This window comes from Bidens hawaiensis, unplaced genomic scaffold (genome assembly GCF_021521415.1).
Source record: "Bidens hawaiensis isolate Kalapana, Puna unplaced genomic scaffold, B.hawaiensis_p1.1 tig00032476_1, whole genome shotgun sequence".
Lineage (NCBI taxonomy): Eukaryota > Viridiplantae > Streptophyta > Magnoliopsida > Asterales > Asteraceae > Bidens > Bidens hawaiensis.
This window is the reverse complement of record NW_027505254.1, coordinates 97143-113260: the sequence shown is the minus strand read 5'-3', so window position 1 is coordinate 113260 and position 16118 is coordinate 97143. Positions and strand designations below refer to the sequence as shown.

At 36.9% G+C, this 16118-nt stretch overlaps 1 protein-coding gene and 1 non-coding gene across 2 annotated transcripts; both read right to left on the bottom strand.

The window, feature by feature from the left end:
- Positions 1 to 764: 764 nt before the first annotated feature.
- On the bottom strand, positions 765 to 4937 carry LOC143611908 (polyadenylate-binding protein RBP47-like). The gene is made up of 6 exons (XM_077086012.1): positions 4552 to 4937; positions 3168 to 3660; positions 1865 to 1935; positions 1652 to 1782; positions 1094 to 1190; positions 765 to 979 (listed from the first exon to the last, which is right to left on the bottom strand). Exons 1-6 carry the CDS (start codon positions 4903 to 4905, stop codon positions 809 to 811), a joined length of 1317 nt encoding a protein of 438 aa, XP_076942127.1. The 5' UTR covers positions 4906 to 4937; the 3' UTR covers positions 765 to 808.
- Positions 4938 to 14720: 9783 nt separating this feature from the next.
- On the bottom strand, positions 14721 to 14873 carry LOC143611911 (U4 spliceosomal RNA). The gene has a single exon (XR_013149863.1). It is a non-coding gene; the product is annotated as a U4 spliceosomal RNA (small nuclear RNA).
- Between the last annotated feature and the right edge of the window lie 1245 nt (positions 14874 to 16118).

Here is a 16118-nt window from a genome sequence, read left to right as displayed (position 1 = left end):
GGAAACAAAGCTCGTAAATAACTCAAGTTAGCTTATGCTTGACGAGTATCCTCGTTTATTTTGAAGTTTAATGATGTTACCAGTTTAGTTTTTTTTAACAAGTATCTAATAATATCTTAAAAAACAGTTGGTTACAGAAAAACACAGTACCCTGCTATCAATATATAAGAAAAATGAAGATAAAAATTTATATAACCGAGTCAACAAGCAAATCACCGGAGGCTCTCAATATATAAGAAAAATGAAAATAAATATTTATATAACCGAGTCAAGGATCAAATCACCGGAGGCTCGAACCCGACTCGAATTAGTATACGAGACGAATTAGCAATGAATGTTAAGCCTAGTTCTTTAATTACTAATTTGGTTTAAAGCAATCACAAACTTTAACTGATTCTAAAGGTCAAAAAGAAGACCCACTATACAGCCAATGGTCCTCAAATGTTGTTCTTTAGTAAACACTTAAACCATTATATGAACCCAAACCATACATCTATTCTTCCCTTTTGACCATTTCTACTTTCAAACACTCAAAAGTATATATGAACCAAAACTTTAGATCTATAAAAACCAGTTTCACGTGTATCGTACTATCGTTTAAAAACGACTAAAAGAAACGAATCAGCGCGTTCGGGCCCCTAGACCTACCCAAAACTAAAAAACCAAAACATGCTACTTTAAAAATCTACCAAAATAATTCAATCAAAATTCCAGTTGCATTCATAGATATTTATATCCCATAAAACAAACATAATAAGTCTTTAGAATCTTATATTTGTCCAGATTCAAATTAATAGCACCAGCTAGATCAACTAACAGACTGCTGATGGTTATCGTACCCATTCGACCCATAAGCCGGCGCGTCTGCACCTCCATACATGCCTCCGTCCTGGTTCTGTTGTCCATAACCACCACCACCATAACCGCCATAGCCACCGTAACCGCCCTTCGAATAGTAGCCTCCGTTTCCATTCATCCTCTGTCATAAACAATACATGATAGCATATTAACATTAACTATATTTTGTATGATGATAAGTCAGCTAAAAAGTCAAAACCGAGTCAAGATAAAAAAAATAAAAAAAAGGAATTACCTGTCGGTTAGCAGGAGTTTTACCCCATGATATACGGACCGTCTGCTTGCCTACCACCGTGCCATGCATGTTCTGAATTGCATCCTCGGCGCTGCTTCTGAATTATGAAAATTTAAACGAGAAATAAACGTATATTAGCGGAACCTCCAAATTATAATAAAACTACTGTGCATCGGTCGGTTTTAGAATCAAACCGAATCAAAAACCAAAAAGTCAGCTTTTTGAGTTTTTAAAAACCGTTCGGTTTCAGTTTTTTTTTTTTTTTTTCGTTTTATCATGTGGAGTTGAGAACTTTTAAGCTAAAAGAATTTGGCCCATAAAGTGAAATTGTGCTTACATTTTTGCAAATTAATTATTATACATTTTGGCTTAAATTCTAATAATTACTTAGCAATCAAAATGGAAAATAAAAATCCATGCATTCAGTTCGATTTTAATTACAGGCAAAAACCGAACCGAAATTCCAGTTTTATGGTTATGGATTGTTTTTTTTATTTCATGCACATCCCTCCGAGAAACATATAATTTGGGCCCCACAAGGGCGGAAGAAAGGATTACCTGCTTGAAAATTGGACAAAACCGCAACCTTTGCCTACTGGTATTTTAACAGACAAGATCTCGCCGCATTGAGAAAAGGCTTGCCTTAAGTCATCATCAGTCACTTCAGAGTCGAGTCCTCCCACAAAAATCTGTAAGAAGTAAAGATATGACGGTTAGTAAAGCTGTTAGCAGTTCTAGTTAGTTCATTAATAAACAGACGGAGTGACTCACGGTTGTGTTTGATAAATCGCCATCATATTGAACAGCATTAAATGAATCATTTCCTCCGGTCAATAGGACAGCTAAAACATAAGACACCGATTACATTATAAGATGCATATGACAAATCCCAAAGATCACTATCATCTTAAAAACGAGAAAGATGAGAAGGTATGTGTAAGAAACTCAAACTAGAGGTCGGGTAACGAGTCAAAACGTGTACTTTTTTAGAATAGCCAAAACTGGTCAAGTCGGTTTGGACTGCGCGAACCACATTTTTGTCAACTTTTCTTGCTTTTAAGAAATGTAATAAGAAACGTTTTGGCTATTCTAAAAAGTACAGTAATAGTCAAAACGTTTGTTATTGAATAAAGTGACTTGGAGGTGAAACATAAGAAAACGTAAATGCGTTTATAAGTAAATGAATTATTACTGTCACATCTACTCACATGTATGTCAATGAATATCAGGATCATTGAATATTCAAATATCCGAACAAATTACATTGTACAGGAACTATAAGAAAGAATAATAAGAGAATATATACAAACTATAATATAAAGATAAGATAGAATTTGAGCTATCCAGAAACTGCTAATACCAAACATCATTATCGAGATTCTTATGTCTATTTATCGTTTAAACACTCATGTCGATATGCGATAGATCAGTAGCCAAATCCCATATTTTACCTGAAACCTGATACTCATGAAACTAGTATTCATTGCATCTAACAAATTTGATGAAAGAAAGCATATAGACATTACAAATTTGATGCAAGGCACATTATATGGCTTAACGAGAAAAACTGAATGGGTTATCGTCAAAAGGATTATAATTATATAAGAGATTTTTAGTAAATTGAAACAGGTCCGATGTGTATTAACAGCTCATGTCTGCAAGTTGTTTTCTCTTTGAAATAAGTCAATAAACAAAAAAAAAAAAAAAAAAAAAACCTTCTTAAACCAACAAGTCAAACCACCTGACCACCCCGTTTGACCCGTTTTTTAGAACTCATCTGTGCCCAAACCAAGTTTGACCTCAACACGCCTGAGATCGTTACCCAACCACCCATTTTCGCATTACTCACTTAACACACAATCTTCCAAGTACAGATCACAAAATATGTGGCTCAAACAGATAAAGAAACAGATCAATAAGCAAATTTTAATGCTTATTAAAAATATGTAGAGCTGAGTCGTGACGAAACAGTTTCTGTTAAAGTAATTTAGAACTTATATGATTATAAAATGTCGCAAGTCGCAACAATAATCTAACATTTTGAATAAACAGAGTTAGAAAGTTTAACGCATACCTTGAGACGGATACTGTTGCTGACCATACTGTTGTTGAGTAGGTGGCTTCTTCGGTGTTGCAACACTGACACGCATAGGCCTGCTTGAACAATATTGTCCATTCATTTCAGTCATAGCCCGTGTTCTCTCCCCCTCATCTCCGAATCTAACAAACCCATACCCTTTTGAACATCCAGTATTCGTATCAAAAACAACCTTTGCACTTTTCACAGACGGATATCTACCAGCAAATGTTTCATACAGCAATCCATCTGTCACATCCGGTGCCAGATCTCCTATAAATATAGACAAATCCGAACCAGTGTCTGCACGTTTTTCACCCGAACTAAAACTTGCCCAGTTTAATCGAAACACTTGATCTGTGTTCGGCATCATTGACCCGTTGTAGCTTTGTAGAACCTTCTCAGCTGCTTCATGAGATTGGAACTCGATGAAACCATATCGCTCAGATTGACCCGTTTGTTTGTTGCGTATCAATTTTATAGATGCTACCTGCTTATTTCATAATATCAAAACCAACTTTCAAAGAAAATATGTTTACGCCTCTAGACATCTTCTTTTCACTTTACAAAACAAACTAACTAACAAATGTCGTAAAATCCCACTAAGAACCCAGGCTCGAAAAAACTTTTCTTGACGTGTAAAGTACAGTATCAAGATAACATATAACATAAGAAAACTTGTCACGCCCCAACAAAACGGGGCGCAACTAATAATTATATTTACTCAAAACAAAGCCTTTGTAAAAGATCGCAACGAAAGTCTATACAATTTACAAATAAACATTACATAAACTACACTAAGGCCTCTATTCATAAATAAACAATTTAAATCCAAACAACCAAGTAAGCATTCCTTTCACCCGGGCCTAAAAAGTTAAAACATTTAATCATTTAAACTCTATAGACGCTCGTTGTGTTCCGTCTTGTTTTTGCATAAATTCAACGGTTTTTAAACTACTAAAAATAAAAGCATCAAACTCCGATAACAAAAAAATGACGAGAAAACTATAGTACAAGTCAGAATCGACTATAATACGATTTTTTAAACATTACATATACAAATCAACTTCAACAAATAAATAACACTAGCTAGTTAGTATCTATCGATCTATCGTATATATATATGAATCACCAATATTACAAGTATTCAAACTAGCAATTAATGAAGTAGGTTAACAAAAACACATACAATATATCTTATAGCATTAGAATAATACTAGTTTTGGCAAGGTGAAAATAATTGACTAATTGTACTCTTTGTGACTTGTGACACAGTTACATCACGAAAGACAAAAGTACATATTCACAGAATAAAAATCAACGTTACACAATAGTAGAAACAAGTCCAAAAGTCAAAAAGTTAAAAAGTCAAAACCCTAACCTCTCCGGTCTGAGCAAAACATGACTGAATATAAGTCTCATCCATCCAGTGTTGTAGATCACCGATCCAGATCGTCTTGTTGTCTTCACTTGTGTTTTGAATCTGTGTACCTTTATGTTGTTGTTGTTGTTGAGGTTGTTGTTGTTGTTGTTGTTGTTGGTAATATGGCATGTAGTGAGGTGGTGGTTGTTGGTACATCATGGCTGGATGATGCATAGGTGGATATTGTTGCATAGCTAGCCATTGTTGTTGTTGTTGTTGTTGTTGGTATTGTTGCATAGCTAGCCACTGTTGTTGTTGAAGTTGTTGTTGAGTTAAGTCTGTGTTGGTGGTTCCGTTGGTTGCCGGTTGCATATTGAGATTGGTTTTGTTTGGTTTTGTTTGGTTTGGTTTGAGTTTGTGGTGTTTGTTGAGTTTGGAAGATGTGGCGGAGATATGGTGGGAGATGACGGTGGTGGTGGCCGGAGAGGTGTTCGTGAAGGGAAGGATAACGAGAAAGAGAAAGAGAAAGAGAGAGATGAAAGAAGGCTTAAGAATGTTTATAAAATATTATGTCAAGTATGTTTTGGATGCCCTTTGGGTTTTTGAATGTTTGAAGTTTAGGACCTTTTGGTTTTGTGAAGTGTAATTTTGGCACAAACAAGAGTGTTGTTAAGTTTCTAGATTGATGATGGAGTCCGTTAGGGTACTAGGGTAGCTCGGTACAATTTCCAAACAGTGTCGCAGCATGGACTTAACCAAAGGGGTGGCCGAAGTTGTGTAAAATAATGTATGGGTGTCCAAAGTCAACACATATAAAAAATTTTGAACTAAATCGCGAAAATTTGCAGTACTAAGCGAAAAAACGGAAATGATCGAGGACACAACGGGTCCCTCATAACCTTCGCCCATGTTTCCAAAAGCACCCCTAGCAAAACTCAATACCAGATTAGTTTCATGGAATTGGTTATGCTTAGTTTAATGTTAACAATCTTCTTAAATCTCTGTTGATTTTTGGTGCCCCTACTAAATATTCATAATCTTCATGGATTCGATTAAATATGATGTTGCAATCCCTTATTGGTCGGTTCTCTTCCTGATAACCTCGATCAATAATCTCCATACACCTCTAGTGCTCATATGTTTTTATACGCAGTTTCATTAATTGTTATCTTGGTTAAATATATAGTTGTTATCTTAAATATTAATTTTGTTTTTAGATATACTTTATTAAAAGAAGGTTTTAAATATAATTCTATAACCTTTATTTCATCATTTGGATTTGGTTTAGGCGATCTATGTATTATTTTGATTGTGTAGCGGTCTATTGTTGGTCTTGGCTTTTTAAACGATGAGTTGGATCATAAATGTTTAACAATTTAATAAATTGGAGGACGGTGGACCATGCGATAAAGAGAGATCGTAATTTTTTAATGTTTGGATTTATAATTGTACGTAATCGATGAACTGATGTTGGTTTTGATAGACAAACGACGATTGAACAAATATATATATATCTTAAAACAAATTTGAATCACAATGAATAAGTCGGGAATGCACTACAACTTACTACTATTTACAAAGTTTGAACAATCTTAGTGTGTTTAGAATTTGAGCATCCAATCACTAGTTTTCACAAAAATAAAAATAAAAACTTGGATTTATTCAATTTTTTTCTTGATAGTACGACAAGTCTAGATAACTCTTTTAACCTATTTTCTAAGAGAATTCATTAGAAGCTTTTGAAATCTTTTGAGTTATTTTTGAATTGGATATTGTTATAAATACATATCTTATTGTTTGCTAATATGCTAGTTTCACAACATATATGATTATTTCATGACAATAATTCCAGATATCTTTGTACTTTAAGCATTCCAGAGCATTAGCGAGACATGTGTCACATCTCTTAAACAGGATGTCTATGTAGCTATGTTGCCAGATTATCTATGTCACACCCCAGTTTAGGGTCTAGGCATGTGACAAAAAGTTGGTACATGTTTTGTAAATACATCAGAGTTGCGGGTTATTTTAGCGGAAGACTTTGGTTGAATAAAATATTAATTTGTTTGAAAACTTCTCGGATAATAAATACCCGGTATTTGATTTATAAAGCTTGTTGAAATACCGTTTGCAATTATTTTAATAATTAAAAACTGAGTCATCATTACCTTACGAGCATCTAACTCCATAAATGTCTTGCTACCTGTACTAATCTGTAACCCTGAAATGTGGGGAAAAAAACGTCAGCTATATGCTGGTGAACACGTATGACTCTATAAAACATTTGAATGACAATATAATACAAATATAGTTTTCTCTACAAGCTCAGCAGAAGCATTTCTACTTCTGGTCTATGTACCACTACCCTACACACACAATTTTTCCCGAGCCACGTAGCCCTTACTGGGAGACTAGTTATGACCATTAGCCCGCGGTCACGTATCCTTAGAATGATTAGGCTGAACGGTTATGTTTGGATCCAAACACATGTGTATTCGGTCTGAGTTGCTTTTATTTTCTATCTTGTATTATAACGTTTTAGAGATCACATAATCTCATGTAAATATTGACTGACTCGTTAAGACAAACACCCGTTCATCTTATCGAGTATAAATATGTTTCGATTGATTAAAAAGGTTAACGTATTCACGTTATAAAAGGTTTGAACGTATTCACATGTGATTGTCTGTTCTGAATGATATGGTGATTTCGTTTGAAACCTTGACTGTGAATGAATGATTGATTGACTGACTGATTGATTGATTGTTTGACCTATAATAAAATAGGTATATAAATATCCGGATCGTCTCTTGATCCGGCTATAGACCTTTAGTCTGGTTTAAATAGCTTTAAACCTTGATTGATCATTTGTTTGAATAAAATATTTAGACCTGTAGTCTTTCTGTTTGTTGACTAATCATGTGATGAGTTTCTTCTTCATGAAGAAACATCTATAATATGTTTCTTCTTCAAGAAGAAACATTCATTGATTGCTATGCATGTAAAATCTTATGTTTCTTACACATGAAGAAACAATGTTTTAACTATATTCTTTGTATATGAACGCCTAGAGTGTTCTTATGCTATAATGTAATTATTGTATATGTGAAGTATGTGTATACAGGTACACGAATGGTATGTGAGTTCTACGTTTGACATAGTAAGTTAGGATGGCAAATCCCTCTAGCTTCTGTCGGACATAGACTCGGCTGGTGATGGCGTAGTTAAGGACTGCGGGCCTTATACGTAATGTAGATGATAGATGTAAACGTAGATAGGGACGGTGGGCCTTATACGTGTTACAGATAATAGACGACAACGTAGTTAAGGACTGCGGACCTTATACGTATTATAGATAGGCATCAGCATAGGGAAGGACTGCGGACCTTATACGTGCTGTGGTAGCATAGGGGATGACTGCGGACCTCGTACGTGCTATGAATTAGGTTGCAACATAGGGAAGGACTGTGGACCTTGTACGTGTTGTGGAAGTGGGATGGTATAGGGAAGGACCGTGGACCTTGCACGTACCATGAATGGTGAACATAGGTAAGGACTGCGGACCTTTTACGTGTTCACGACCTTGAGTACAGGTATAGACGGCGGACTATGAACGTACTCTCGGTAGACTGAGGTTAGTGATTGTAGATATGTATGTATGTATGGTAGTAAGTATGTATGAAGAGCAGAAGGGTAATTAGCTAAGTATGGATATGTATCTTCGGATATTTATGTATGTGTATGTATTGTATGGCGTCCGATTAACTAGAACTCACTCAGCGTAGCTGACTTTTAGTATGCACGCAGGTGATCAGACCAAAGAACTAGCATGAGGATGGCACATGGCATGGATTGAACGGCTGGCATCTTAAGATGGAAGAAAAGATGTTTTAAATATAATGATTTGTTTTATAATATCAAAGAAGAGATTGAATGTTTTGTAACGAATGATTCAAGTAAACGTTTCCGCGAAAGTTTTAATGAACTCTGATTTGTAAGAACTGTGTTTATGAGTAAATCCGACGCTAAAGTAAGGCTACCGGGTTCGGGGCCTTACATGCTTGTACTTAAACCCAGGCAACTCTTTGCAGTGAACCGCATGCTCGCCAAAAGAATCCAAACAAACCTTACGGCAAACCGGGCACGGCTCATCTACCGGAAACAAAGGTATCATTAACCGATACTTCAGGATGGCCCGGTACTCCAAAGCCGACATATGTTGGCCCAATCCTTCAATAGGGAGAACACTTAAGAAATCTTGAGCTCGAGGAGCCCGAAGACACTCAAACACCGCTTTTTGACGAGGGGATAAATCAAACTTCATTTCCAAACTCTTGATGATTCCACTATAAAGGACACTCACCAAAGCATGTTGGGCTTTAGAGAAAGTAATTAGAGTTGTGAACTCCAACACTAATCAAAGGTATGAGTTGAGTCTTTCGGTTAAAAGATATAAACTCAAAGTAAAAGTTAAACCTCTAAAAGCTTATGTCAAGAACGTCCTTTGCAAAAAGACAAGGGTAACAGCTGTCAAAGTAAGATAACATCAGGGGGTGAAAATGTAAGTAGGATAAGAAGAAAAGGGGTTGTTGGATCTGGGAAATTGCCCTAGTGTTTTCCTGCGACATTGTTTTTCACGAGGATTAATTACGACCGTCGGATGAGTCGAACGGTGATTTTTGGCAATCAACCGTACCTATTCAAGGACTTATGTCTGGTTAGCCGACAGCTACTTGGTGTGGGACCCACAATCATAGATATGGATCTTGATCTCAATTAGAGGTGCACAAATCGGGTTCAACTGGAAAACCCGAACCGGTTCGAAACCGGTTTTTTCACACCGGGTTGTAAAATGGCACCGGTTCCAATCAAGAACCGTTTCGGTTCCCGACCCGAACCGATGCCCAGATATGCCAACTTTTAAGAACCGGGTAGGGTATGAACCGGAACCGGTTTTTACGTAAAAACCGGTTCCACCGGTTTTTTTTTGAAATTTAAATATTATAGCCGTTAGGAACCGGTTCCAACGGCTATATAGCCGTTTTTGACCGTTGGAACCGGTTTTTTTAACTATAAATAGGTTATTTTTTTACTATAAATAGCAAGGTTTGTTTGTGTACTTGTTAAACCACTTCCAAAACTATAAAACACACTCCAAACCACAATTAACCTTAAACCGACAACAAATGGCAACTAATGATGACGTTGTAATGGTGATCGAAACAACAAGATGCCCCGATGTTTGGGTTCATTATGATTTGTGTCTCATGACCGACTCACATGAGTTGGCACGTTGCAAATATTGCTCGAAGTTTCTTAAAGCAGGGTCCAACTCGACATTACGAAAACATACGAATAAGTATTGTCGAGAGAAAAGAAGTTTGGAAGCTAAAAAAACGGAAGTGGGAGAGTCGTCCGACTCTACAACCCAAAAATAAGTATTCCCGGATTAAAACGACGGACTTTGTTTTTTATGTTTTAGTTGTTATGTTTAGTATCGTTTATGTTTTAATAATGTTTGTAATAGTTATTTTTTAAATAAATAAAATGTTCATCGTTATTAAAAAAGTAACAAAAATTAATCATGAGTAACAAAAGTAATTATAAAAAAACAAATCAAAACTAAATATTAGTTGAACAAGTTACAAATAATTTTACCAAAACAAATGATTACAACTCTTCTTCGTCTTCATTCTCGTCTTCACCCTCGTCTTCGTTATCGGAAGAAACCCCGTCATCCGCCTCCTCATCATGAATATGACGCTCTATTGGTATTTCGTCTTCAAAGTTCGCCTTGTGTTGTACACGATCCACCGCATCCAAATGGTCCTTTAGGCAAATGCAAACCTCTAGAGACTCGGGAGTTAGTTTTGTTCTTCGCATATATAACACCCTCCCACTAAGAGAAAAAACCGATTCGGAAGCAACCGTTGAGGCTTGTACGGCAAGCAAATCACGAGCCATGGCGGATAGAATAGGAAATTCGTTTTGTTTACCTTTCCACCAAGCCAATAAATCAATATTGCGAATTGCGTCGACCGTTGCGCCCTCAACATAGTTTGCTCCACTATATCGACCAAGTTCGCTACTTGGTGTGTTTCCTCTTTGCCTCTTAGATGCCGATTCACGAATCCCATTCATCAAGTTTATAAGTGGGTCATTGCACGGCCTACTAGTTGTTGTTTTTTTCACAAAAGACGATCCCGTGCTTGGACCATACATTTGAAAATAATGGTCATAAAGGTCTTGAAGGTTTTTGTTGAACTTGTCATTCGCTTCCGTCGACAACTTCGGGTCAATCTCGTGCATACCTAAGTTGTCGAATATTTCCTCAATCGTTGTTTCAACCCCATTAACATTCCAATAGGGGTTTAATGCGGCGGCACAAGTAAATACCGGCGGTATGTTTTCAAAATATTTTATGAACTTTTCTTTCATCACCGCAACAATATTTTCGAAGAGTTTGTTCTTCTCCGCAAAGCTTTTAAAAACACAAGACATATAGTACAATTCTTGCAAAACCCAACAACTAGTAGGGTAATAGACTCCCGATAATTTTGTTGTTGACTTTTTGAACACGTCAAGATACTCCAACAAATAACCGACTTGGACCCAAACACTTTCCGGAAACATATCGGCCTCGCGTTCTTCAACAAGATTGTTATGAAAAGCTTGTAAAGTTTGGCGTTGGGCAAAAGCACACTTTAACATATGACAAGTTGAGTTCCAACGGGTTGGAACGTCCCAATTCGGCCCCAAATACTTTCTTTCAACCGACTTGCAATAGTTCTTATATTCAAGATGTCTTCTTTTACCACTTTTGAAGACATCTTGTAACATAAGTCTAAAGTATTTTAAATCATCACAAATGTTTTCATTGTCAAGACCTATTTGAACAACAAGTTGATGATATGTGCAACACATCGGACATGAAAAAAATCCCCGAAACAAGGTGGTGAATATTTAATGATAAATTTTTCAGCCGCCTTAGTATTGTTTGAAGCGTTGTCAAACGAAATCGAAAATATTTTATTTCTCAAGTTGTAAGTCGTTATAACTTCATCAAGTAATTCAAACAATTTTTCGGTGGTATGTGGGAACGGGAAGTTTTCAAAAGCGATGGTGCGTTTCATCAATTGCCATGTCACCGGATCAACCCAATGAGCGGTGACACATATGTATGATTCGGGCAACCCGTGTGGTGCCGACCAAACATCGGTAGTTAAACTAACCACGGCTTCTAAAGAATGAAAAGACTCGATTAACTCTTTTTTAGCACACTTCCACAACCTGATACAATGACGTCTTAAGGTAGTACGACTTACATGTGTGTATCTCGGTTGTAGAGTTTCGCGAATCAATGACGTCAACTCCGGGTCATCAAAGTGGTTAAACGGCAAACCTCGTTGAATAACAAACTTTGCCATTCTATCTTGAACTTGAGTCGTGTTGTAACGAAATAGTGTACCATCTTTACCCAAGTCAATTTGATCGGTCGCGCCAATCCCTTTCAACGCCTTGCAATATGGCTTCTCGATGTGCTTTCTCAAAGTAGAGTTGGAATCGTGCTTTAATATTGAACCACATAGTTTGCAACGAGCCTTTTGATAACATTCGTCATCCACAATCAAATCCCAATTCTTCCATATGTCTTGGTTGTGGTTATAGTTGACTACCGTAACAACCCTTGGGTCCTCCGTAACAGGAACGGGAGCAACAAAAACACTCTTCTTAGCCTTCTTGTTAGTTTTTTTGATGGGTGCCATAATAATATTTAGTTGGATGGTCGGGTAACGGAACGGGTTTGCTAAAGGAGTAATATTTTAGTTTGTTTTTGATTTTGGTGGTGAAGTTAGTGGTGGAAAACAAGTTATATATAGGTTTGGGCATCAAAAACCGGTTCCAACGGCTATATTACCGTTGGAACCAGTTCCAACGGCTAATTGGTGGCTAAAAAACCGGTTCCAACGGCTATATTACCGTTGGAACCGGTTCCAACGGCTACTTTGACTTTTGTTTGACTCTTCAAAAAAAACCCGCCGGAACCGGTTTTTTCGGGTACGAACCGACCGGTTACAATTAAGAACCGGGTAGGAACCGGGTTGGAACTGATACTAACATACAAATATGAGAACCGGGTACGATTTTCGGGTACAAAAATACCCAAACCGGGTATTGTACCAACCGGGTTGGAACTGGAACCGGTTCCGGTTCGGTTCCACCAGTTAGGTTCCGGAACCGGTTTTTTTGTGCACGTCTAATCTCAATATATATATATATATATATATATATTATGGTTTTATTAAACTTAAGAGATGTAAATCGTGACAGTTGGTTGATAGATGAACGGCTAGGAGGCAGATCAAGTGGAGAATAATAAATAAGGTCAAAATTAGGTCAGTACACCACCGCGTAGCATGTGATCACGATTTAGAGGTGTGGCTTATTCAAAGCGGTTAATAGCTTTTAAAATTAAAACAACTTTCGACCTTTTAAATTCAAATCAAAAGGTGTTTTGATTTGGATTTGGATTTGTCTTAGTTTTTTTTTAACGGCGAACTTTTTCGGCTGAGGGTAGTGGGGCGCGGACGACATGGCAGTTGCGCACATCACTATCACGTTTGCGTGAACGGGGGCGTGGACGGTAGGGATGGGTTTGGGTCGGGTTTAGGTATTCTCAAACCCATACCCGGTTATGAAAGTCCGTCCCAAACCCGTCCCAAACCCATCGGGTTTTAATCGGGTAAATACCCGTCGGGTTTCGGGTTTCTTATCGGGTTTCGATAAAATACCAGTCGGGCATACCCAGCTCAAAACCCGTTAGATTTCTACCGGGTTTTGACAAAATATAACTAATCGATTACAAAGATGGTTACCATAAAGATAAAATATCTCAAATAAATGACAAACAAGTTTCGACAGATAATATAGTTGGAATATAGTATATATATTATATAATAAGCTATATTGGTTACATCTGATATATAATCGGATAAATGGGTTTATGTTATCAGGTAATCGGGTATATTAGAAATCCCAAACCCGCGAAAAATTTAAAACTAATCCCAAACCCTAATGGGTCGAGTATTACCCATCCCATTTATGTCGGGTTTCGGGTTTTCCCATCGGGTTCGGGTTTCATTTCCATCCCTAGTGGACAGTCGGGGCGAGCCGGTCCGCGGGGCTCAAAAGAACCGTTTGGGCATGGGGTGGATCAAAAACTTGGGGGTGGATCAATCAAGCCCCACTACACCTCTGGGGCTTGATCACGTGTCACGTCAGCGCCTACGTGTCGTAAATATATTGGATCACTTGGCGATGGATCAAGCCCCCCTACCTTTAGCCTTATCTACTTTGTCGTATGCGTAATTTGAATCTACGACCTCCTATAAATAAACTCAGGATTCGGTTTCTTAGTAATTAATTTGTTTGTAGCGTGTATATTTTTGAACTTTGAATTATAATTTTGACTAAATATGGATTGATTTAAAATTAACAGGGAATGAAATGAGTTAAAGTTATTAAACGTGTTGAAAGTCAAACATACTGTTTGCATGTTGATTGTTGAATTAAAAAAGTTAAAACAGCACTAACGTATCATTTGGGAAATTAAAGAAAATAGTCAAATACTAATCTTAATAAGACTTGTGACAATGTGACAATGTGACTAGTATAAGATCATAAGTATAATATTGCCCGTAGGGTTGGTGTTTTAAAAACCAGTTTAAATTGGTCGGTTAAACCGTTTAAATCAGATTTCGCACAGAAGACCGGTATTTTAAGTTTTTATTTAATAAACTGGTTTCACTTCATCTCCTAAGGACCATAATTAAGTTCTTACGTCAGTCACGTCAATATTTAGTACAATTCAATTTTAAAAATATGCACTATTCAACAACTCTACGATAGTATGACATTAAAGCCCAACCATAAATCATTATCTTCTCATAAGTTTCATCTTTCATAAATAAATAAATAAAACAAATAAAACCCAGTCATCAGTCATGTTCGTGTACAATTGTTAAAACATAAAGCTTTATAAAGCAAAACTAGAAACTGGTATTTAATTAATTTACAAAGATTTAACGTTTACGAGTAACTTATCAATAACTTTCAATATGTTATTAACAAAATTAAAATTTAAACTAGAGAAATAACAAAATTAAAATTTAAACTAGAGATTGTAAGACTTTACCCTTGAAAGGAAGTCCTTCCAGAAATTCTCGATGGCTAAGGGAGACCCAAAGCCAAGGAGGGGGCTTGGAAATAGTTTTCAACCAGCAATTAACGCGCCTAGGTTATTACCTCATTAGCTGCGTCATTGCCCCAAGCGCAAAGATACTTTTAACATCTCCCCAACCCTTGTTTTTATACACTCAGTCAATGCCTCCTTTTCATATATTTCCCCGACGTGGGATGTAGGAATTAGCTAGGGGTCACTATATTGAACTCCTTTAATATGTGTTTCTATCTATACTTAAGAATCCCATATTATACTTGTCTAATCAATAATCATCAAGAATTGAAAGTAATATAAAAGTTGTTGCATCTCTACAGCAGGTATAGCCTATAGGTCCTACCACATAAGTATGAACCAACAGAAGCTATTTTAAGAACTGAAGCCAATTTTTACTAATCAGTGGAAGTTGTTAGGGACTCAAAGGGGCGTGAAGCACCCTTTTGCGCACATGTCGCGACTTTTAGCACATTGCACGCTCACATTATCCAGACCTGTTTGAGAGTTGTCTTTATATACTCAATTATAACAGTGAGAAATGGTTCGTGTTTGTTGCTAGGCAGGCGGTGCTAAAGGAAGAAGCAGGAAAAATTGCTAACCACGAGAAGTTGTGTGTTGAGAATCAAAATGTCTTCATTCCTTTTGCTTTTGATACATTTGGGTCTCTTGCCCTCGATGCTGCTACGTTTTTAAAAACGAGTTCAACGGGTCGTTCACAGTAACTCAACGACGCCGATGAACGATAACTTTTTTTCAGTAGGATCGCTTTTGACATTCAAATGGGGTGGCAGCGCAACTTGTTGCCCGCTTACCTGCCGCTCTATTGTAATTGGATCCTTTTTTTTAGTTCAAAATATCCAAAAAATACTATAATAGAAATTATACCCAAACATACATTTGCAAGGTTCAATCCAAGCATTTGTAGGTTCTAAGGATTACAACGGTCCGTTTTGATTCAGTTCATAGGTTCCAACGGTTAGACGCATACTTGAACCAACTAGATTGGTGAAACATGGCAGAAATGGGTCTAACATAAAAGATTCAAATATTTAGGTTACGGGTGGAGTTATGGAGTCTGCATTTAGCAAACTGAAAGGTCTTAATAAGAGGTGCACAAGCTCACCGGTTAACTACTTTTTAACTGGTTTCTAACCGGTAACCTAACCGGTTAGTAACCGGTCCACCACTAACCTGTTTATACCCGTAACTAACCGCCGGTTAGAAACCGTTTTATATTATTGATTTCCGAAACCGGTTAACCTAACTGATTTTTTTTAATATTTTATAGAAAAACAGTTTTTATCCGGTTATTCACTGGTTAATCGGTTCGGTTATACCTGGTAGGGGT